This window comes from Acipenser ruthenus, chromosome 28, assembly GCF_902713425.1.
Source record: "Acipenser ruthenus chromosome 28, fAciRut3.2 maternal haplotype, whole genome shotgun sequence".
In the NCBI taxonomy this organism is placed as follows: domain Eukaryota; kingdom Metazoa; phylum Chordata; class Actinopteri; order Acipenseriformes; family Acipenseridae; genus Acipenser; species Acipenser ruthenus.
In genome coordinates, this window is record NC_081216.1 from 14,785,705 (window position 1) to 14,809,952 (window position 24,248).

At 41.8% G+C, this 24,248-nt stretch overlaps 1 protein-coding gene across 3 annotated transcripts in view; it reads right to left on the reverse strand.

Annotated features, from left to right (window-relative positions):
• LOC117435123 (USP6 N-terminal-like protein) overlaps window positions 1-24,248 on the reverse strand; it is a 96,330-nt gene that overhangs the window by 37,687 nt on the left and 34,395 nt on the right. For 2 of the 3 annotated variants that reach the window (XM_034058076.3, XM_059002980.1), the window contains one exon: window positions 13,683-13,756. In XM_034058076.3, the coding sequence (XP_033913967.2) occupies window positions 13,683-13,748 (66 nt within the window). In that variant the 5' untranslated portion in view covers window positions 13,749-13,756. Of the gene's footprint in view, window positions 1-13,369; window positions 13,437-13,682; window positions 13,757-24,248 lie in introns of those variants that run through there. The other variant, XM_059002979.1, reaches the window with a different exon arrangement.

Sequence of the window (24,248 nt, forward strand, 5' to 3'; positions counted from 1 at the left end):
AGACAACACCAGCTGTGACTTTTTTGGGAGAAAGGAAATTAAAGCGTGTAAAGACCACGTCTGAAAGCGAGTGGCCTGTATCAATAAGGGTCAGAGGTTAAAAGAACGTGGCACTGAAATGGTTAATGTTCATTAGACACCACCTGTAACAGAACTTTATTGAGAGAATTATAGAATAGAAATCATCTGTATTTTATAAAGTCTGGTCAAAGTGATTGAGAAAGCAGTGCAGCCGAAGACCGAGCTAAAGCAATTCATCTTTACATTTTGCCAGGTTCTCAAGCAGTGAACTCACTGCAACTTGGATATAATAAAGAACAAATGTCCCACCCAGTCATTCTGCATAGGTGTAAATGGATAATATCTGGTGTACCACTGCGCTCGTGGGGTAGTTAAATGTTAATTAAATGCCCCTCCTCAATGTTCTGCACTTCTTCCCCAGTACATCCATGTGCTGCACAGGGTGCTGGTAAGTAATATATGTTTGTCGTTAAAGTTCTCTCTTTTCTGTTAAAAAGAGAAAAAAATGTTTCACTGAAGCAAATCTAGTGGTGTTAAAGTTAAAACTGAACATATTAAAAAGAACAAACAGTACAACTGTGCTCTTCATCTCAGCTCCAAGCTTTTGATCACAAAAGTCATCACAATTAATTTGAATTCTGGAATGTTGATAAACTAACTCAGCTGTGACACACGTGTTTCAGATTTCTCAAAAACACCAGCTGGCAGTTTTGTACACTTGTGACGGGGTACTCCCCAACCCTGTGCGTACTTTATGTTTTGTGTTGTTTTGTATTTGTAGTATTAATATTTAAAAGGTACTGTCTTTGTTTGAATGTTGTTTTGTTGTTAATTATTTTACAGCATGGGTGGGGTTAAAATCCCCCATCCAGCTAAAGCATGTGCATAATGTGATCATCTCCAAATTAATTAAACTTATCAGCTTGGAGATGATCACGTACATATAAAGAGCGGATCAGCTGTGTTCAGAAGTGAAACGAGAGACGCGAGTTGTGAGATAAAAATAATACATCTAGAAAGCAATTGATACCCTTGTTGGTTTTACACCAGGGATAACTTTAGCTTCATATTCTCTATTGAGGTGTCTATGGCGGTTTGTTGATGAAAGGTGCTGGTGCTAGTACTAGCTTTGTTAAAAAAAAAAAAAAAAAAGAAAAAAAAAAAGTGAAAAGCTGAAGCTGGAATTTTTTTAGTTACAAAATGGATGATATTGCAAAATGTCACCCCATAGGTCTCTGTCGCATCTCTTAAATTACTCTCTGTAGACTTAATAAACACATTTAATAATGGTGCCAAACAGCCAAATGCAAACTTATTAAAAGAAAAGAAAATGTTAGTTGAGGAACTGGAATAAGCAGGATTAACTGAGCGAAGCTACAAAACAAGCGGAAGGGATGCTGCGGACAAATATTTGGAAGCTGCTTTAAATTAGATCAATGGTTCCCAGCCTTTTTCAATGTAGGGACCATCTCGGTGTTTGGATGTTTCCCACGGACCACTTGACACGCATTTTTTACACATCAGCATTTTATTATTTATTTCTTAGCAGACGCCCTTATCCAGGGCGACTTACAATCGTAAGCAAAAACATTTCAAGCGTTACAATACAAGTAATACAATAAGAGCAAGAAATACAATAACTTTTGTTCAAGTAAAGTACAAGTTTGACAAACCACATTGTATGTGTATATGTATAAGTACATGTAGAAAGTAAAGTATTTAAATAACTTACCAGTTAATCAAGGAATGTTGTCATTTTACGCATTAAAAGCTGCTGATGGCAAAGTACCTGTTTCTTATATTTAAAGATGTAATTTTTTTCACATTCTGAATACTTTGTAGATAAATGGCGACCGAATCTCCTGACAAATAAAGCACTGGGGCTTGGGTCGTCCTCGGATCCAGTAAATGTAAACACCAGTGCTGGTCCCCGCAACCGTTACCTCTGCACTCACTGAGTCGCCAACTTCGCTCGATGTACATATAAAAAACGATAGGTTGCGGATGCAACCCCGGTTCCCTGAAAGAGAAAATAACCATCAAGGTATGGGACATTGCCGTCAGGCAGTAGGGATTGGCTGAGCTTTATGTCAAAGCTGCCGATAGGCCTCCGCGCAAGCTGCCGTGTAAGCCCGCCCCCCTGGGAGCTTACTATACGCAACGCGCGGAGAGTCACTTCCTCTTTTGCCCTTCAGGCCGTGAAGGCCTCCAGAGCGACCTCGCGGCTTGATGGTTATTTTCTCTTTCAGGGAACCGGGGTTGCATCCGCAACCTATCGTTCCCTTTCAAGTCGAAAATAACCATCAAGGTATGGGAACAGTGTACCCAAGCCGTCGCGAGGGAGGATTCTCGGCAGTAGGACAGACTTATGTCATAACGCAACTGCGTAGGCAGTACATCTACGCATATGCGGAGCTGCGCCTCAGCGTCTATGCTCGCAATGACACCTGTCCTAAGGTGGAATAGTCACACCATATTGTCAACCACTCTATACGTCCGCAACATGAGGTGTCGTAGAGTGTAACACAGATGCTCCAAATGACGGAGCAGAGGATTCCAGTACATTCAACCGGTAGAACCTCGTAAAAGTATGCGGTGTAACCCAACTGGCTGCAGCGCAAATGTCGACACCAGCACCCCTCTAAAGAGGGCCCAGGATGTTGCCATACCCCTAGTGGAATGTGCCTTCAACTGCCCTGGTGGCAGAAGGCCCATAGAATCATATGCTAACTTAATAGCATCCACTATCCAATGGGAAAGGCGTTGCTTAGACAACGGCTGACCCAAAGTCTTAGAACCATGGCATATGAACAGCTGTTCTGTTTGCCTCACAGTCCTTGTGCGGTCAATAGAACACCTCAATGCCCGCACAGGGCAGAGCATGTGTAACCGCTCTTCCTCTGGGGAAGTAAAAGGAGGAGGATGGAACGCCATCAACTCGACTGGTTGGTTCATAAGAAACGGGGATATGACCTTGGGTAAAAAGGCCGGATTTGGACGCATGGAGACCTTAGAACTGTCTCCTGCGAAACGAGTACATGATGAATGCACCGAAAGTGCATGTAACTCGCCCAGTCGTTTTGCTGATACCACTGATAGCAAAAACACAGTCTTCATAGACACGAGCTTCATATCCACACTGTGGAGAGGCTCGAACGGTGCCTTGGTAAGGGCTTCTAGCACCACATCAAGGCTCCATGACGGTAAACTGGTCGTCCTTGGAGGCCGCAAGCGTCTTGCACCTTTCAGGAACTGAGATGCCAGAAAATGGCAACCAGGTGATAACCCATCAATGCGTACATGGCAAGCCGAAATGGCAGCTAAATACACTTTAAGTGTAGAGGGAGATTTCCCCTCATCTAGCAGCTTCTGCAGAAACTGTAATATCACTGCCATAGGGCAGGAGACCGGGTCATGGCCCTCAGCCAGACACCAACTTTGAAACAATTGCCACTTATACGCATACTGCGACCTAGTAGAGGGCGCTCTCGCACTCTGAATGGTCGATATAACCGCCGTCGAAAGCCCTAAGGCTGACAGGCGCTCCCGCTCAGGGGCCAAGCCCATAACTGCATGAGTTTGGGGTTTGGGTGCCATAGCCCTCCTTGGGCTTGGGACAACAGGTCCGCTCGCAGATGGAGCTCCCTCGGGCGACCGTGCAACAACTGTACCAGACTCGGGAACCATATTCTCCGAGGCCACCGAGGAGCGATCAGAATCACTGTCGCTTGCTCTACCCTGACCTTCTCCAAGAAGGCGGGGAGCATCGGAATCGGTGGAAATGCATACAGGAGCCCTGGCGGCCATTCGTGAGCCAGTGCATCGACTCCTAGGGGGCTGTCGAGGTCCTTCACCGAGAACCATAGGGGACAGTGCGTGGTCTCTCGCGAAGCGAAGAGATCGACTTGTGCTGTGCCGAACCATTCCCAAATGCGCTCTACCACCCGAGGGTGAAGACGCCATTCGTCTGCAAGAGGACCTCCTCTGGACAGGAGATCCGCTGCATAATTGACTCTGCCCGGTAGGTGAACCGCACGCAGAGAGGCTAAACGCAGTTGTGCCCAAAGCAACAGCCGTGTTACCATCTGGTGAAGACCAGGGGACCGCAAGCCGCCCTGGCGGTTGATATACGCCACTACCGTGGTGTTGTCTGACCGCACTAACACGTGCTTGCCTAGAAGCACTGGCAAGAAGTACCGAAGGGCGAGGTCCACCGCTCTGAGTTCCAGAGCATTGATGTGGGCTGACCTCCAGGGTCCTGACCACACTCCGCGAGTCCCCGACCCGTTCCAGACTGCTCCCCAACCCTGGTTGGAAGCGTCGGTCGTAATAACCTCCCTTCGGAAGATGGGACCCAAGCGTACGCCCTGGCGGATGTTCGACAGAACTTTCCACCAGCGCAGTGCTTCCCAGCAGGTTCGGGATACCCTCAACCTACGGTGTTTGTCTCTCCGCGGATGCAACGTGAAGGCATTGAACCAGGCCCTTCAGAGGTCTCTGGTGTAGTAAGCCCAAAGGAAGGGCTTGCGAGGCGGCAGCCATCAACCCCAGCATGCGCTGACACAGCTCCATGCTGACTGTTTCTCTCAACCTGAATAGGGAGAGACACCGCTCCAGCAAGGCAACTCTTTGTGTCGACAGGGTTGCTTCCATGGACACAGAGTCCAGATGCAGACCCAAGAATTCGGTCTATTGGCTCGGCACGAGGCGGCTGTTTTCTGAATTGACCTTCAGACCTAGCCGCTGAAGATGGTCTGTAACCATCACTGTGTGCTGTGCCAACTGCTCCTTTGACTGCGTGCAGACGAGCCAGTCGTCTAGATAGTTCAGCAGTCGGACGCCTTGAGCCCGGAAAGGAGCTAAAATGGCATCCATACACTTCAAAAAGATTCGAGGAGCTAGAGATAGGCCGAATGGCAGGACACAAAACTCGTAGACCCTGCTCTGAAATGCGAATCGTAGATACTTCCTGTGACCCGGACAGATGGGAACGTGAAAGTACGCATCTGTCAGGTCTACGGTGGTAAACCAGTCGCCCTGCCGGACAGACTGGACAATGTGCCTGTGCATAAGCATCTTGAACGACAACACCCGTAGGTATTTGTTCAGTACTCGCAGATATAAAATAGGGCGGAGCCCGCCGTCCTTTTTTGGCACTAGGAAGTACTTGGAGTAGAACCCCTGGTCGGTCAGAGCAGGGTCTACTAGTTGAATGGCACGCTTCTTGAGCAATGCCTGTATTTCCACATTCAGAGCTGAGGACTGAACCGAGTCCTCACTGCAGTTACCACCACTCCCCTGAAGGGGGGGGGGGGGGGGGGGGGGTTTAACCGGAATTGAAGGGTGTACCTGGTGAGTATAGTTTTGTGCACCCAGATGTCGTTGGTGCATTGTTGCCAGAACAGGAGCTGTGGAACAGTGTAGGGGTGGGTTAACAGCTGCCTGGGTTTCTCAGGGCTGCTTAGGCTGCGCTCGCTCACGAGGGGCCTGGCCAGAGCCACAAGGACGTGGTCTGCCACCTCCTCTAGGGTGCCACCCTCCGTGCTGCGGTCTTGCAAACGCGGGTTGGCTGCGTGCTGATACACCCAAAGGGGCGGTTTTACTGCCCTGTGGTTGTGCCTGCTGCTGCGGCGGTGCCCTGCGCCACTGGTGCTCCTGTGGCCGCCTTGGCTGGAAGGGTTTGCTTGGCCACATTTTTGCCAACTGCTGTGACGCCTCACGTGCCTTGACGGAGCGTTGCAGCATCTCCTCAACCGCTGGGCCAAACGTGTGCCCCGGTGATATCGGAGCATCTAGCAATGGGGCCTTATCAGGCTCCTGTACCCTCGCCTGCGAGAGCCAGAGCTGCCTTCTTGCCACCACAAGAGAAGCGATGCTCCTGCCCTGTGCTCGCGCATTCAATTGAGCCAGCTTAACCAATAGCTGCGCAATTGCACCCAGCTCGGTCCTAAGGGCAACGGATGGGCACTCAGGCAGATCACGGAAGAGCGCCGCCTGGTAGACCATCAGGAGGCTGGCCACGTTAGACAGCCTAACTGCCTCTGTAGCCGCGGCGTATCCCTTTTTTAGGTGGGCCTCCATAATCCTACACTGCCTGTTAGGGCAGGAGGGGTCCTTAGCCAGCCCCGATAATGTTGGCGCCTTTACCAACGCGGCGAACGCAGCGCCCACTGGTGGGAAGGACGCTAACCCAGCTTCGCTCGCCCCGTGCATGGTGAAGGCCGAAGCCTTGCGAGAAGTTGCAGGGGCAGAGGCCGGGGCCCCCCAGGTGGACTGCACCTCCTTAATAAAATCAGGGCATGCCGGTAGCATCCTGGACTGAAGGGGCTGAGCTGACGGCGACTCAAATAGAAAGCGTCGTGTTGGCTCTAACATAGGCCAGTCCACGCCTAAGTGATGGGCTGCCCTCTCCACCACTGACCACATAGGGTCATTAGTATCCAGCACTTCAGGGTCATCCTGCCCAGAGTGCTGGGATGCCACCTCAGGCTCCGTGCCCTCTTCAAATAGGGGCTCTGCGTTGGACGCGTCCCTTGAGACAGCATCGACGTCCCACCCTTCCTGGGGTTGGCCGTGAGGCACTGGTGGAGGAACCACCGGCTGACTAGCGATGGGCCCGGATGTTAGCTCTGGAGCCCGAGGCGCCACATTCGCTAGGGTCATGAGGAGGGATTGCTGTCCCATCATGACCTCCATGAACTGTGACATTTTGGAGGTGAGCTCAGCCACTCCAAATGTGTCCTGATGTCGCCTGCCCCTTCGAGGGGAGCGAGAGTGCCTTCTACAGCGAGGCGATCTCGACCTAGACTCCCGACGGGGATGTGCCCCACGAGAGGAGGGATTGCGGGAACGTTCCCGAGCACGCCTGGCTGGGGACCTCTGACCAGCTGTAAGCTGGGAGGATGGGCTCCTGGGTAGCTGTGACGTCACCGGCGGCGTCAAAACAGACGAGGGTGGGGCCGAGATGGTATGGGACGACCCCGAGGATGGGGAACGACCCACAACTGCCTTCCTTGCCCCCTGGCGAAGGGTGCGTGTCTGGAAACCCGCACATAGATGGCAGTATGCCCTATCTGCCAGGGCAGATACGGCATGGTCCGGCCCCAAACATGCTACGCAGTCTTCGTGTGGATCGCTGGCAGGCAACTTGGCTTGGCAGGTCACGCAGCGGTGAAACTCAGACATCGTGCCTAGCACTCGCAAGCACTGACGAGCAGTAGAGCGAAGCGAGGAGCACCGATGTGCGTGCGTCAAACGCCGAAGCGTCGAGCACCGAAGTGCGTGCATCAAGCGCCGCCGCGTCAAGCGCCGAGGTGCATGCATCGAGCATCGATGCGTCAAGCACCGATGCGTCAAGCACCGACGCGTCGAGCGTCGAGCGCCGAGGATGCGTGCGTCGAGCACCGAGCGTCGAGCGCCGAAGCGCCGAGCACCGAGCGTCGAGCACCGAAGCGTCGAGCACCGAGCGTTGAGCACCGAAGCGTCGAGCACCGAAGCGTCGAGCACCGAGCGTCGATGGAACGTGCACCGAGCGTCGAGCACCGAGAGCCGAAGCGTCGAGCGTCGAGCACCGAGCCCCAAGTGCAGAAGCACTAAGCACCAAGCGCAGAAGCGCTGCACAAAGCGCCGAAGCGCTGCACCAAGCGCAGAAGCGCTGACACCAAAAGCACCGGAGCGCGAGCGCCGAAGCGCAAGTACTGAGTGTGGAACGCTAGCACCGACGCCTACGCGTCAGCTGACCCGCAGAGCGGAGATGCTAAGTGCTGGTACAGTGTCTGATGCTGTGCAATACTTACCTGATGGTGCTGGGGATTTTGCACGTTAGTGGTTATCTTCCTCTGTATAATAAATAGGAAAATTGGATATGTGAGTGCTGACTGTATATATTTTTAGCAAGTTCATTTTTAGACAGTGGGGTGAATATCTCACCCCCAGCAGTTTGACATTTGTCCAACTGTCCCGAGAACGGTTCCTTTTTATAAACTTCAGAGCAAAGGTAGCCTTGGAGCGATCAAACAGACATCTGCAAGATTGTGCTAATCTTTTAAATGAATAAACACCAACCTGTATCATTATAAATCGCACAGCAAAGTGTTCAGACATACTGTAAATAAAATACTGCCTTCAAGTACAATGGTCTAATTTTGCCTGCTCATTCTCTATTTGGATGCCAAAGGATGCTGACCCAGATTTCTAACACAGGCTCTAATTACAACATTGGGACGGTTTCATGTTCCCATGGTCTCCTGGAAAAAACACACATGCTGATTAAAGACGACAGCTGCTGCATTAAACCCCAAACTCTTACAGTTCTGTTTGTTCTTTACTATTTAATCATATTGTCCCTGTCGGTTTTGAGCTAGCAATCTAAGATTTGGGGAAAGGAAATAGTCCACCCAGGAGGTGCAAAAGATTCTGGCCTTTTACTGCCAATGGCAATTTAGAATAGCACACAAGTGGTAGTACTGTGCGAATGTCAATGATCGTAAGTTTACAACACGCATATCAGTACACCCCCACCACGGCTGTAAATTTAGAGTCATCAGCATGATGAAAAAGTTGATGACCATGTATAGTATGTACAGAATGGTATAGAACAAGGAATGAAATGTTTAAGCACAATCTGATAAGCAATTCTCCAAATGTATGTAAAAATGTAAGTGTGACATACAGATGGACAGTATGGACAGACAAACCCCTTTCTTCCCAGAATCTGATACTCTCAAAAATGCATGCTAAATAATGTTAATAACCAAGTTTCATTAATATTAGATGGGTGACTCCTCCAGATATATGGAAAAATGTGAAGTGTGACATCCATTTATCTATACGTATGTACGATGACAGATTCCAGTGTTTAAAAAACATTTTCTCTCCTCTCTAGCATTGAATTGCTACATTACCTTATTACCTTATGTTCTTACTGTTTTTACTTTGACTCAGATGAAGGCCTTTAACCAGCCACGACACTAAGTTTGACTGAAGAACTTGTTTAGTTCTGGCTGTTCAAGCAATAGGATCACACTTGACTAGGATCACATGGGCAGCACAGAACACAGGTGTACTGCTCTTATTCTAGTAGCACATGGGCTTGAAACTGCATCCAGTCCTGGGTTTCAGAACTTGGATTGTTTAGGTATAGTATTGAATCTAGTACTGTATCCGTTCCCTGGTAAATCTGCTCTGAACTGATCACATTTCTCATCATAGCATGAATAAGTCCCTGCTGAGTCTGTACTACTTCACTAGCAGAAGTTGTTGCTGCTGCAGTTATAAAAGGAGTAACAACAAACTACTGGCTCCTGATCATTTAAATAATAAACTTAATTGAAGGTAGTTCTGAAACCAGGATTGGGTGTAGGGCTACTACGAGTTTCAAGCCCTGTTATGTTCTTTAAAACCCCTGGTTGCTATATATTTAAGAGTCCCTCCCTTTGGCTGACAAGAATTAGAAAGTCCTGGTTATTTCTAAGTACATGGAAGAGTCAATTCAATGAGAAACTGCGTGGCTGCAATGGATTTTTCCCATCTCTCTCACATCTTTTATGAGAAGTTGATGGCAGGCAGATCCCTTGGTGGTTAGAGTTGATTTCAAGAGCCAACATGTTCTGGTTTTGAATTCTCGCCCAGCCACTCACTCATAGCTACAGTAGCTGTTTCTTAAACATACAGAAGAAAGCCCTTATGCACCATTACAGTATATATTCCAGATTGGAGCCCACAAACCTATGCGAAGTATAGCGCTATATCCCCTTAGGGCCCTGGTTCACAATAACGGACACAAAACTGTGTTTATAAAAGGACTTGTGTATAATGTTGAAAGGTAGTTTTAATTTATTTAGGTATTTAGGCCTGCAAACAGATATTTATTTAATACACAGTAGTGTAGTCCCAGATATCATTTATTTAAAAGAAAATATATGTTGGCTAAAAACTACACATTGGAGACATAGTGACTCTCAAATGCTTTATCTGAAAGCAAACTGGTTTAGGTGTTCTGCTCCCAAACTCTAGTATATGCAGTCCTCACAATATGTTGTATACAATGATGGCTTATTGCTGTTCAACCAAAATGCACACAGCACTCATAAACACAACCCTCATGCTGTGTAAGGTTATGTTTAAAAACTATATTGCTTTGCATGTGTTACACATAGTCTGCAGTGGCAGCCAAAACCAGCTATTAACCTGTCGCGATACTGTCGCAGTGCGATGACGGAAACTTGTCGCAGCTTTACAATCTTGTTTTTTCTGACTACCATTGAATCAGCTGCACTTCATTAGTCCTGCCAGCAGGAGGCAAAGGAGAGCAGAAAATGCATTAAATAAACCAGCAGGGATCGCTGTGGACTTCAAAATTTAGCTTTGGAGTTATGCTTGATTGTTCACGCTCGTTCAAACAGGAGGAGTTATAGTTATTCAACTAAAATCAATATAGCAGGCTGTATAAAAAGTGCTTACAAGTTTTAATACAGCACAAAACACTCATCCTTTTTTGAATGGCACAGGAGATGATCACTTTTTCAACAATGGGGAAATGTCCCCCTCACATTGCAGAAGTACTACAACTTGTATTTCTCAACAATTTGTATAACATCTCCACTATGACCCAGCAGAAACATCAATCAACAAAGGCAGCGTTGGCATGCAATGTATTCTTGGTGATCTCCAGCAGACAGGAGAAGTAGTAAAGAACTGTTTGTACAAGTTTTTTCATTGTGAAATTTCTCAATCGTGAGACCATTCAGTGCTGCCAGACATGGCAGTGTAATTTGGCAGATAGATTAATTTGGCTCATTTTGAAAGCATCTAGCGGGTAAATATTGTCTTTGGTGGTTCGGCTATTTTTATTGTGCATTCAGCAAATCTGGCTCAAGACTGCAAGTGCGAGCGTTTGTGTGATTTGTAATTTTACTGGATGCTGAGCTCCAAAAAAAAGGGGAGGGTGTGGTATACTACACAGGGCAATGTGGTGCTTGCATTTCTGCGTTGGACTGATTATATGGGGATTCTTACACATTACTTCTTGTTTGATTGTGAAACGAGGAGAAATAAAGTTAGTTTTATTCTTCACCAATTTAAGGACTGTATCAGTACAATTACAATTGTTTTTGTTCTGAAATACATTTTTTTAACACTGTATCCGCTGGCAGTTCTGGACAATTTAATTTTACACTACATTCTGAATTTCTTTTTTTCCTGGATCTACCACATTTGAGCTCATCAGATAAGAAACAGCGGTGCCTGTACTGTAAATTGTGAGGAAAAAAAACAAGCAAAGCATATAAATAAATAAATGTGTAGCACTTTTTATGCGTTTGTAATATATATTTAAGTCTTAAATATGTGTTGTTTTTGGCTGGTTTCTTCCAAAATGTGGTGGGGCATTGCAAAAACAATCTGGCAACGCTGATACCATTTCCGCTGTCTATGGTCACAGTACTATAAACATATTTTCTGTTTTGAACATTGGGACCATAGAGTGGCTGTGAAATACCCCTTCCTGTTCTCTGAACGTCGCAAAAGTGCCAATATGAATGAAAAGAAAGTTTATTTTTAATTGTATTACTACATGCCTTAGCTACAGAAATTGCCTCCTCCACTTTTGAAACCAAAGCTGATAGAACCGTCTGTGCAAATATCCTAATAGAATATCCTTCCGGTTTCTAGTCAGCCCTTTTTTGCCATGGATCCATGGTAATTGACATTGTTGGTCCACTGCTGATACGGTTCAGATATCATGAGTGTCCTGGACATCAAATTCCCAATCATGACCTTCTTATGTCTGAGAAATAAGCGCTTACAAGTTTGAAATTATCAATGTCTTGCTTTAGATTTTACTCGCTTATTTAGAGTGGTTTACAAATATTTAGAGAAAATATTCATGGAAGGATTTCCATCCATCTTTTTAGAACAGAAAATAAATTTAATTAAAAAAAAAAAAAAAAAAAAAAAAAAAAGGACGGACGGACAGCACCTTATTTTTTATTTAACCCAATAGCTAGGAAAAGATGAAGCCACCTTCACATGCTTGTCATGAAAAATACTAAATCTCGGATTTTCTATGCTGTTGGATAATTTAGTTTTACACTTGGGGCGAAGCAAAATCATGCAAGGATTTGTTTAATAACCAAATCAGTACACTTGTCATATATAATCATCAACACAGGCAATTTTGCTTTAAATTTACATAAACATACTTGTTCAGTAAAACTGCTTCTGGTAAACAGAGGTCAAGGTTGAACATGCTGAAACGTAGCTGCAGTTTACTTCAGTACCCAGTGCATTGTTACTACTGAACAAGCTGTTTAAAGATGCTAAAAGATCGGGTCAATAAGTTTGGCATTAGCCATCCAGACGACAAAGATTAACTTGGAGATAAACTAATATGAATACTATCTTTTGGTTTTTATTATTACTGTTTATTTGTAATCTTTAAAGTAAAATGGTAAATTCGTTTATATTATTGATTGATGACACCGGTGAGCGTGTAACTTCCTTATAATTTAAAAGTGTACCAATAAATATTTCCTGTGTTAACTTTTCTTCAGTAGTACTGTTTGTGTAACTTATAATGTGACGCGGGTGGCTCAATTTTAGCCTTTTATTTTAATTGGAGAATAACGCAGATTTTAATCTTTTTTATTTATTTTTTTGAATTGCGGAAAACTAGGATCCCTGGCAATCTGTAACAAACTAGCTTCTAGTCAGATAGCGCCCTCTAGTGTGCAGAATATGCAGGACTGGTTAACTGAACTGCATATCGCGTTGACTTCATTTTTATCACGAAGAGTACCACGTCATATTTCGACATTTTTATAGCTGGTTTTGGCTACCACTGTACAGTAATACAAATGTAAGCTGCAGGGGTTGTACATAAAAGTAATAAGAACTGCCATGACACTGTCAGCAAGGTTTGGGCTGGGCTGGGGTATTTAAGGTTAAGGTTAATGATTAATTTTGCACGAGGCATTTATAAAATGAATCCTGAGTTTACAGCAGAAGGTGTAATGATTAATCGTGTATCAATGAATCTCAATACTTTCTTTACATGACATATCGTACAAACAATTTATGTATCATTTGTATTGTGACACAAGACCAACAGCACAGCATAATGGTTCTTGAATGAAGCAAAGTTGGTATGAATACATACTGCCCTATCATTTCATTTTTGTCTTTTAACAAAATATATGATAATTTGAAACTATTATGCATCATACAAGAAGCCCATTAGGACCATCATATGTATCATGACACAGATCATATTAATATTGCAGATGTGTATTTATATGTCCAACCCCTGTTTACTATAAACATGCATATGCACGGTGCAAGTTTTCTTTACGTTGTCTTTTTTCTGTGGAACAGGGCGGCGCTGTATAAGGATGGGCTCATAAATGAACGACCAGCTTCTGTGTAAATAAACAAACCAATAAATAAAGCATATACAGGAATCATGTTTAAAAAATACAGTTGATAATATTTCACCAAATGTAATAGGAAGTTTTGAACCATCCTTCAAGCAATCGTGTTTAAAAAAAACACAACATTAAATAACTGTAAAAACAATATTTGAACATCTGTCCCTGTACAATACATAAATCACAGTTGGACATATTTTTGTTAATCTATTTTTAACCTGCAACACACTACAGTACCTTGTCATATTTGGAGATGATTTCAGCTCGTTCTTGTGCTATCAACGTCTCAATGTCTTTCTTCATGTCAATATCTGCAAAATAAGCACAAAATGAACCTGTTAGAACCTGCATGAATGTAGACCTTTTTCAGAGGTGACTTATCATTGGCTCAAAGCAGTACTGCTTTAAAAACACTGAACTCTCAGTGTTATGCTGGGGCAGTGTTGTAACAGTTTGTGTGCAATATGTACAGAGCTTTGAGATGGTTCCACACAAAAAACTCTTTTAAAGTTTATTGTTCTTGCTGTATAGAAAGCCGTGGAACGTGCTGTAATAAAAAAAAAAAAAGTAAAACATTGTTTTTTAATTAACCTAAATTATTGTCTGTTTATTTATTTTATTTTTCAATTTAGCAGGAATAAAGGAAAATGTAAACTGGTGGACATGTATTAAAAACAAACATTTTAAATAACAAGCCCAAAAAGTTGTGATATATAGACTGTGTGACAGGAAGGACCCTGTCGCTGGTTCAGCTGCGCTGTTGCTTTGGTAAACAGGAAGGCTTGCCCGGAGCTGAGCGGATTGGGAGGTCCTGATTGGCTGGCAGGGGGCATGCCTGGGGAGCTTACACCTGTATAAGACAGCAGTGCCAACATTCAAGGCTACTGCAACGCCATGGCTACACAGACGGGTGCTGAGAGAAAGCCTCTGTGTTAGTGTACACCGAGGAGAAAGTCTGCTCCAGAGGACAGAACTACTGCACGAAACCCTTCCACTCCAAGACGGTGCTCGTGGCCATCAGGAAGAGGCTGGAGTCGCCGGGAGGATGCCGGGACTTGGCTAGGTTAGTTTAGGGGATTTTGATCCCAACAACAGTACGGTGAGGGTTTCGTACAGTAGGTTCCTGGAGCGGGACGTCTCTTTTAGTGAGGCTAGCACTCGCAGTGTGTGGCAAACTTTTATTTTGAGCTTTGTTTTGTTTTCTTTATGAAATCTGGCACTAGGATTACCATTGTTGGTATTATTAAATCTGCAAGCCTGTGTGGCGTGTCAATACCCACTGCTCTGTGTCTGACTCGGTATTATTCAGTGAAGACCCACGTATGTAACATCGCCCTGTTAAAGACTGATTTTCACGGGAAACAATAACGTGCTCATGTGACAGGGTGGAAGCCCTGTCTGTAAACAGTGTTTCGTTTGGCTGTGTGTAAATAAAGATGTATTCCGTTGAATTTAAGTTTGGCAGGGATGGGGTTAATTCCATCCCTGCCAGATTCACGTGTGGAAGGTGGCTGGGATTTGATTGACTAACTGATGGTCAATCAAGCCCCAGCCACATGGTATACAAGGGGAGCCAAATCCCTTGTTTGAGAGAAGAGGGTTCAGTGAAGGTTTATGCCCAGCCTGAACAGGAGTTTTAAAAGCAGAAGTTCTAGTGAAGGTGATGCCCAGCCTGGAAAGTAGGGTTTTGTTTTGTTTAAACCTTTTATTTTTGTTCCTTGTTCTTGTGTTTATTTTGTCCCTGTGTTTTCTGTTTATTGCATTAATAAACGTGCGCAACAGCACTTTAACTGCAGCTTCCAGACTCTGAGTCTCATTCCTGACGCTTCCTTTCACAGCCTATATTTCCGAACCTCAGTCATTCTACATTGATTAAGCTGTCCTAATACTTGCTGTAGGATACCCACAAGCGAGTTTTGAGTGAGATTGCAGCCTTCTGAGTAGAAGCAGAGTGAAGTATATTTCAAGCACTGTTAGTCTGAATATTCAAATATGTCACAGTATATTTTAAGTATCACCACAAAAGACAACAAGAATAAACACCAATCCAATCCAATTTACAATCCATTTCTTCTAGATCGATTTAAGTACTCTTAAAACAAAACTGCAAAAACATTTGCATCACTGTGACAAAAAAAATTATATATATATATATATATATATATATATATATATATATATATATATATATATATATATATATACAGACGTGCTCAAATTTGTTGGTACCCTTGCAGCTCATTGAAATAATGCTTCATTCCTCCTGAAAAGTGATGAAATTAAAAGCTATTTTATCATGTATACTTGCCTTTGGTATGTCATAGAATAAAGCAAAGAAGCTGTGAAAAGAGATGAATTATTGCTTATTCTACAAAGATATTCTAAAATGGCCTGGACACATTTGTTGGTACCCCTTAGAAAAGATAATAAATAATTGGATTATAGTGATATCTCAAACTAATTAGTTTCTTTAATTAGTATCACACATGTCTCCAATCTTGTAATCAGTCATTCAGCCTATTTAAATGGAGAAAAGTAGTCACTGTGCTGTTTGGTATCATTGTGTGCACCACACTGAACATGGACCAGAGAAAGCAAAGGAGAGAGTTGTCTGAGGAGATCAGAAAGAAAATAATAGACAAGCATGGTAAAGGTAAAGGCTACAAGACCATCTCCAAGCAGCTTGATGTTCCTGTGACAACAGTTGCAAATATTATTAAGAAGTTTAAGGTCCATGGAACTGTAGCCAACCTCCCTGGGCGCGGCCGCAAGAGGAAAATCGACCCCAGAGTGAACAGAAGGATAGTGCGAATGGTAGAAAAAGAACCAAGGATAACTGCCAAAGAGATACAAGCTGAACTCCAAGGTGAAGGTACGTCAGTTTCTGATCGCACCATCCGTCGCTTTTTGAGCGAAAGTGGGCTCCATGGAAGAAGACCCAGGAGGACTCCACTTTTGAAAGAAAAACATAAAAAAGCCAGACTGGAATTTGCTAAAATGCATATTGACAAGCCACAATCCTTCTGGGAGAATGTCCTTTGGACAGATGAGTCAAAACTGGAGCTTTTTGGCAAGTCACATCAGCTGTATGTTCACAGATGAAAAAATGAAGCTTTCAAAGAAAAGAACACCATACCTACAGTGAAACATGGAGGAGGTTTGGTTATGTTTTGGGGCTGCTTTGCTGCGCCTGGCACAGGGTGCCTTGAATCTGTGCAGGGCACAATGAAATCTCAAGACTATCAAGGCATTCTGGAGCAAAACGTACTGCCCAGTGTCAGAAAGCTCTGTCTCAGTCGCAGGTCATGGGTCCTCCAACAGGATAATCACCCAAAACACACAGCTAAAAGCACCCAAGAATGGATAAGAACAAAACATTGGACTATTCTGAAGTGGCCTTCTATGAGTCCTGATCTGAATCCTATCGAACATCTATGGAAAGAGCTGAAACTTGCAGTCTGGAGAAGGCACCCATCAAACCTGAGACAGCTGGAGCAGTTTGCTCAGGAAGAGTGGGCCAAACTACCTGTTAACAGGTGCAGAAGTCTCATTGAGAGCTACAGAAAACGTTTGATTGCAGTGATTGCCTCTAAAGGTTGTGCAACAAAATATTAGGTTAGCGGTCCCATCATTTTTGTCCATGCCATTTTCATTTGTTTTCTTATTTACAATATTATGTTGAATAAAAAATCAAAAGCAAAGTCTGATTTCTATTAAATATGGAATAAACAATGGTGGATGCCAATTACTTTTGTCAGTTTCAAGTTATTTCAGAGAAAATTGTGCATTCTTCGTTTTTTGTGGAGGGGTACCAACAAATTTGAGCACGTCTGTATATATATATATATATATAGCGAAAGGACAATCAAAATGAACAACAAACTGTTGGATCAGGACTGTGGGACACTATAGCCTAAAATCTTTTAATATATCTCTAAAATATACTGAACATTTTCAGACATAGAAGAGTTGATATCAACAACATAATAGATATTTTAATGGGAAATAAACAGACGGGTTGCTAAAATGAGCAGATATGGACAGAAGAATGGGCCAAAGGGCCTCCTCTTGTTCTGAAATGTTCTTAATAAAACTAATCAGACTGGACTCCAGACCAATTTGAACATTGTTTTACGGGTTAAACGGATGTATTTGTAACCGTTTACTTGAACTTTTGTCTGAAGCTCAGGCTGTCATTTCATATTAACACCTTCTTGTGGTGTTCTGTGCATCACACTTCGGTATGAATAACATTTACACAGTAACTTTTTTGTTTTTGGATGACCGTTCACAACTTTTATTTCACTACATGACAATACAACACGTTACAATCGTCACTTTCATCACTGCCGTTATGCAGTTTCATGGTATTCAAAGAGTATTTCTGACAATCAGCAGCCTTTTCAATGTCTCACAGCTGCACTATTAAATGGAACCGATACATTACTGAGGGTGAGAGATCACGTCTGTGAGGTGTCGAGTGTGCTCTGAGTATGTGTGTGCCTAATTCATATCAACCACCAAAAAGTGAAGGGTCAGTTACGTTGCTGAAACCACAGGACTAAAATGAGCAAGCTATGCTAATGATTCTGCTTTTTTACAAGGATTAAAACCAAAGAGAACCCTAATGCTACTCCCATGCTCTGAATACAATGAATGCACTGCCTAATATACCAAATATAGACCAAACTTGTTTTAAGGCCACCCAAAAAAAAAGATCACCTTACAGTTAAGGCCAATGTGTTATAGTCCCAATTTACTATTATCGGCCACCATCAGCAGTCCATTTAAGACACTTTTAAATGGCCTCTTATGAAACCAAAATGTTGTAAAACTACCAAACCATCTGAACATGAATTGCACATTTGATTAGATTAAATAAACAGAAAACTTCTCACTGGAAAAGTATTTTTTAAAGTATATATATATATATATATATATATATATATATATATATATATATATATATTCCTTTTGAGCAGATCTTGAGATGCTGTAGGTAACTCTTCCAAAGTTGTATACACTCAAAATAAGTGTAAGAATCGGCAAAAACATTTGTATAATTTGATTTATTTTATTTATCTAAACAGCAGTGGATTTTAATATCGATGCCTGAAATTTAGAAACGGTGACACTTTTAAGCATTAAAGCAGTCCCCCCCAATCCATACCTAATCCCACTACCAGAATCAAAGGGTGATACTGGACTGTACCCTGCCGCTGGATCTTCAGGTAAACCAGTACAAAAAGGATTTTGTTGAAACATGTTTCCACTGAGTTTCTTTAATACCATATTGCCTTTATGACTATAAACCAAATATGCAAGATCACAAGGAGTAATTATAAAAATATTTCTATAGAAAATATATATAAAGGAACGTGTTCAAATTAAACACTGAGATACAAGCTAAAGCTTTTGTTTGTTTGCATACCATGCTACAGTATTTGATCATTTCTATTGAAAATTCAGCAATGAACTAGTTTACCGTCAGACGGCAGAATAGGCAAGCAGCTATTACCCTTAGTTTCAAAGCCCCATTATACATTATATTCCTAATTACCTACAAAAAAAGTAACATTTTTACAACCTGGCAAAAAAAACAAGATTAAAAAAGTGTCTAAGCAGTTCTTTCATATCATCACACTATTACAATCTTGTGTACCGCTTCTGTCTTTGTGATGCAGGTTGTCTGTGAAATTTCTAAACTTGATGTAGACCTAATATAACTATTTTTATTGTACTAGAAATGTGCCTTTATTAGTCAATACAGCACCATTAATATGAGGGAAAGGGCAGAGTTATTATGATCAATAAATGGTTGTCCTATTAAAAGCGTTATGGCAAGAGTTTGTTGGTCCAGACCCTGTAGAAAATTGCAACGAATATATGAAATCATGCAAAAGAAGAAGTTATTAAATTTGCAAAAAGGGCTGCAACAAAGGGTACATTTTGACCTTCGAAGGTTCGGAACACATTACCGAAGGAAGGTTCAAACCTTCCATGGTACTCATTTGCATAATTTACTGGTGACGTCACCATAGCTACTAGTTTAGATTTGATTGAAAATCCTATTTTACAATTAATCCATATAAATGGATTAAAACATTCACATGTAGATAAAAATACATTATATTAGAACAGTAATCATGTTTTTATAATTTCAATAAAAAATAAAAATACACATTTATGTACACGTAATTGATGCTGCTTGTGATATATACAGTAAGCTTGCATTGCAGCAGCACCAACTGCAATGGACTTAGGCAAAACAAAGCTTTATTTAAAGTGATCATTCTAAGCAGGTTATCAGCAGCAGTCACACTTCATTACTACTATAAATATTAATAATAACACTAATAATAATAATAATAATAATAATAATAATAATAATAATAATAATAATAATAATAATAATAATAATAATAATATGAGCTTATGCTTGTCAAGTGACCCCAGAGATTGGGTATGGCTCCATGACACGACTCGCTTGCACAGTTTGTATTCAACTTTTTTTTTTTTTTGGTAGTCTGGGCATTTAACAAAAAAATCCCAAACAGCATAGGGGTTTCGAGACATTTCTTCAATACAGTTTACGCTATACAACGCTTTGCTGTCGAAAAGGCGAATTAAGAAATTAAAGTTTGCCTCTGGATAACACAAGCTGAAGGGTGGAGAGGCAGATGGTGCTCAGTTTTCAAAATTAAAATTTAGTGTTACTGTATATTTTGTATGTTTCAAACATATTCTACCATAGCACTTCTCTTACACTGTCTGGTACACTAGGTATTCAGTACATATTTTACTGAAGCACTACAACCGCTATAGGTACCGCCCCAGTGCTTTGGCATACTATACCCTGCTTCATACACGGCAGCAGCACCATATAGAGTTGCTACGATTTGGCAGTGGATTTTAATACAACAACTTCTGTTTACGTAATATGCATTATAGAAATCAAAAGATCGAATTTTGCATGCGAGTGACATTTAATGTGTCATTTATAGTACTCACACATTGTAAAACGGTTTCTGTTAACAGAAAAAAACAACAAAAAAACACATGGAGTGCGTGAATGTAACTTGACGAACCTTCGAAGGTTTAAAACTACCTTTGAATTCCTGGCTGGCGAACGAACCTTCGAACACAGCCCTGGTATGTTGTGGTATGATGGCTTGGTGGTGACGGCAGACCAGGAAATAGGCAACAAGTAAGGAGAGTGAATGCGCTGGTGCACAGATTTATTTCAAATAAAATTATTTAAGCAAACAAAACAGCATGGTGGCCAAAATAAACCAGGATACACAAACAAACAAGTAACGTGCTGGTGTAAAACCATCACGGGTAGCAATTGTTTATTTATGAAGTTTACTGTCTGACTCTATCGTTCCACCTCTGAACACCCCAACTCGTTCAGTGAAAGCTGCGGGTTTTTATATATGCGACCGTCTCCAGATTAGTAATAAATTAATCAAGCTGGAGACGGTCACAATCTGCACTGGTTTAACATGACGGGGAATTTTAACCCCATCCATGTTGTAAAATAACAATAACAAACCATAGTGTAAAACACAAAACAGTACATTTACATCATAATAATAATACATTACAAAACAATACAAAACAGACAAACTACACACAGGGGTGGGGTGTACCCTGTCACATATACTAATTAGTAATAAGATCTCCAGCTGCTTTATGTTGAGGCTTTCACACTTTTCTAAATTCCTCTTTCTGCTTGTCACTGGAGGAGGTACAGAGTAGGGACTACTAACACCTGCCATGGCAGTCATTTTGACTTTTAAAATTTAAAATTACTCTGCGTGTGTGAATCATACTTGACTAAATACATGTATTAAATACCCTGATGGTGTTTGAAAGGCAGGATCGCAAAAATAAAAGTTATAATCCCCTTTACCTAGAACCGCCAGAACAGTCATTTTGACTGCCTTTTACAATACATGTTTTTATTTTGAATATAACCTACAATATTCTATTTTTATATACAAGCCTGTTGTTATCTCTACTGGACCTGGCAGCCACAAATTCATTTGTTTTGTACAAGGAATGCACTGGGGAAAATATCAGCAGGAGAGATTTTATCTTGAAGTTAGCCACAGCGCTTCGGCATAAACATTTCGATAAGAAAACTGCAAAGCAGCAGGTTGCTGCAGCTCAACCTGGGTTCTGTGCTGCACCGAGTGACACACGCAAGAGAAAACATGTTACTTTCGTTTTAAATTAAAAACGAATTTCGTTTTTTTCAGTTTTGTATGTACATATACCTGTTTACAAACTAGTTTCTTTTGAAATGTTTATTTTATTACAGTTTTTCATTTTTTAAAGCAATGCTTTATACGTGGCAAGTTAGAAAATAAACCCTTTTATGCTTAATTGTTCATTTAAATACGGCGTTTCGGCTGTGCAGATGTTTGATATGATGTGCTTCAATAAAACTTTTGAGTTGTATCCGATAGTTTGTCTTTCATTTTAATACTGATGTTGTTTAAAATGTAACCGTCATAATGACTGCCGGCTGCATTTTTAGGTACGAGTATAACCGCGGTGGTTCTAGTGTTAAAGCACATATTGCTGTCTGTAGTGCTGCAGTTCCCTCATTGGACACAATATAAGAATGCCACGTGAAGGTAGCGTGAGAGTCGGGTGAAATGTGCAGGAGAGTAGCATGAAGAGAGAGTGAAGGCAGAATGAATGAGAAAGCAGCGTGGTGGCAGCGTGAGCTAGCGGCAATGATGCTACGTTCCTAGCCAGACTATGTAATCTACCAAAACCATGTAGAGTACTGTGGATATTCATTTTCCCTGTTATCAAAAAAATAAAATGTATCACAAAAATATGGATTATCACAAATCAATAATTCTACAACCATCACATTTAGAAAACATGGCATTTGGAAATCTAAGATAATGGATTATGAATCTAGTCAAAGGTTTAGAGTACAAAATCAGATGTATTCAATTCACATTACCCAAAGGATATTGTGGCCCTGGAGAGTTTCCAACAAAAGCATACTAATCCCAGCGCTTAAAAGACAGAGCTACAGAAATAGGGTGAAGGAACCACACTCTAACTCAAAAAGGTAACAGATTTCCAGTAAATAAATGAGAACCTAAAGAGCTAAAATGGTTAGATTATAAATGGATATGATTTAAGGCAAACACAATGTACTACCCTAGTTATGAAAATACACTGACAAAAATAGAAATATCTAAAACATAAATGCCAGCCATTCAATGGATTGCAAATTGAATGATTAGTTTCTGAAGTAATTCATGTTTTAAAAATTGTACTCCCACTTAGACAGTCCCTTACATTCGCAGTATATTGATTTGCATTCCCAATAAAGTTGACTGTGTTTTTGTAAGTGTTACTGTTGCTTTAAACCTCCCTCTCCTCTCATGTGAAACAGAAACATTAGACTCCAGGGAACAGAGTGCCTGGAAGATTTAACATTGGCCAAGCTGGAGCTGCACCCAGTGGTTAGCTTCCCTGATACAGCTGTTCTGCATCTCCTGAAATAGATTCAACTTGGTAGAACTTTGAGAGACACATGATAATCTAGACTAAATAAATCCATCTCCCATCTCCAGCACTTCATTTGAAATGCAGTATGAAATCGTTTAGTTATTAAAAAGCCAGTGCTAAGTTTATAAACAATACAAGCAACTTCAATATTGCCAGCCCAGACTTTAATGCCATATTCAAGAACTGGACTCAAGACCACCTCCAGTTCTAAATTAGATCGCATCAGGTAGTGCAGTTTGTCAGAAGTGTGGATGCTGTAATACTGAACTACATTTTTTGTGTATCCTCCAATATCCCAAAATGCTTTCTGATACGTTTCGCGAAATACCCAGAGCAGGCGCCTGAAGGATTTGCTATCAGTGTACACTCCGCACTGGGTATTTATTCTTATGCTTAAAAAAAAAAAAAATCTGTCACAACATCTCTGTTAAACTGGTGGGGAAAATAACAAAAGCACAACGATAAATTAGGTGACTGCAAAAATGAAAAATGAAAAATCGGGGATGAACAATTTGTCATTTGTCAGCTCTGTTTGAAATAAAATTAAGGGGACCACAATTGGGCTCAGATTTTGTGTAATTAACAACTTTTGCTGGGTTTAATTATGAAACAGAATCAGCTCAATTTGTTTAAAAGTGATGTCACCTGATTAGAAATAAAACCAGAAAACTTCAAACCTTACTGGTGATTGTGTGTTCATATTTTCTTTTTCCAAAATACAGTACTTATTTTATTTATTTTTAGCAATATGGACCTTTGATAATATGGGGTATAACACATTATTTTAAAATTAAATACAGTGCTTGGTGGGACACTATCATAGTAATTTCCACTGTTCATTGCACTGCTAGGAACTGTAACCAAACTATTTTAATAGTGTGTGTACACATTAAGCCTGACTAAACATGAAACAGTACTTCAGTGTGGATGCTTTGAGCTGGATTAATTAGAACGGTTTTGAGTACAGTTCTCCAGATCGGTTATGTAGTGTGGTCAGGGCCTAAAGATCAGAGATTTAAAAAAGAAAATGCATCACAGTATCTAAAACTGTTTAATGATTAACTTTAACATTACCGTAGCTTTGTTTTTGCTGCATTTTCGTCAGAAAGAAAAAATGCGGGCTGTGATGGATAATCAAGTATATTGTAACATTGAAGAGATGGGCTTTCTATCAGAAAACTTGTGACGAAGTCATAAGTAGCGTGTGACGGGTAAGTGCATTCATTTGTTACAGGGTCATTCCGTGTGAAATCAACCAAA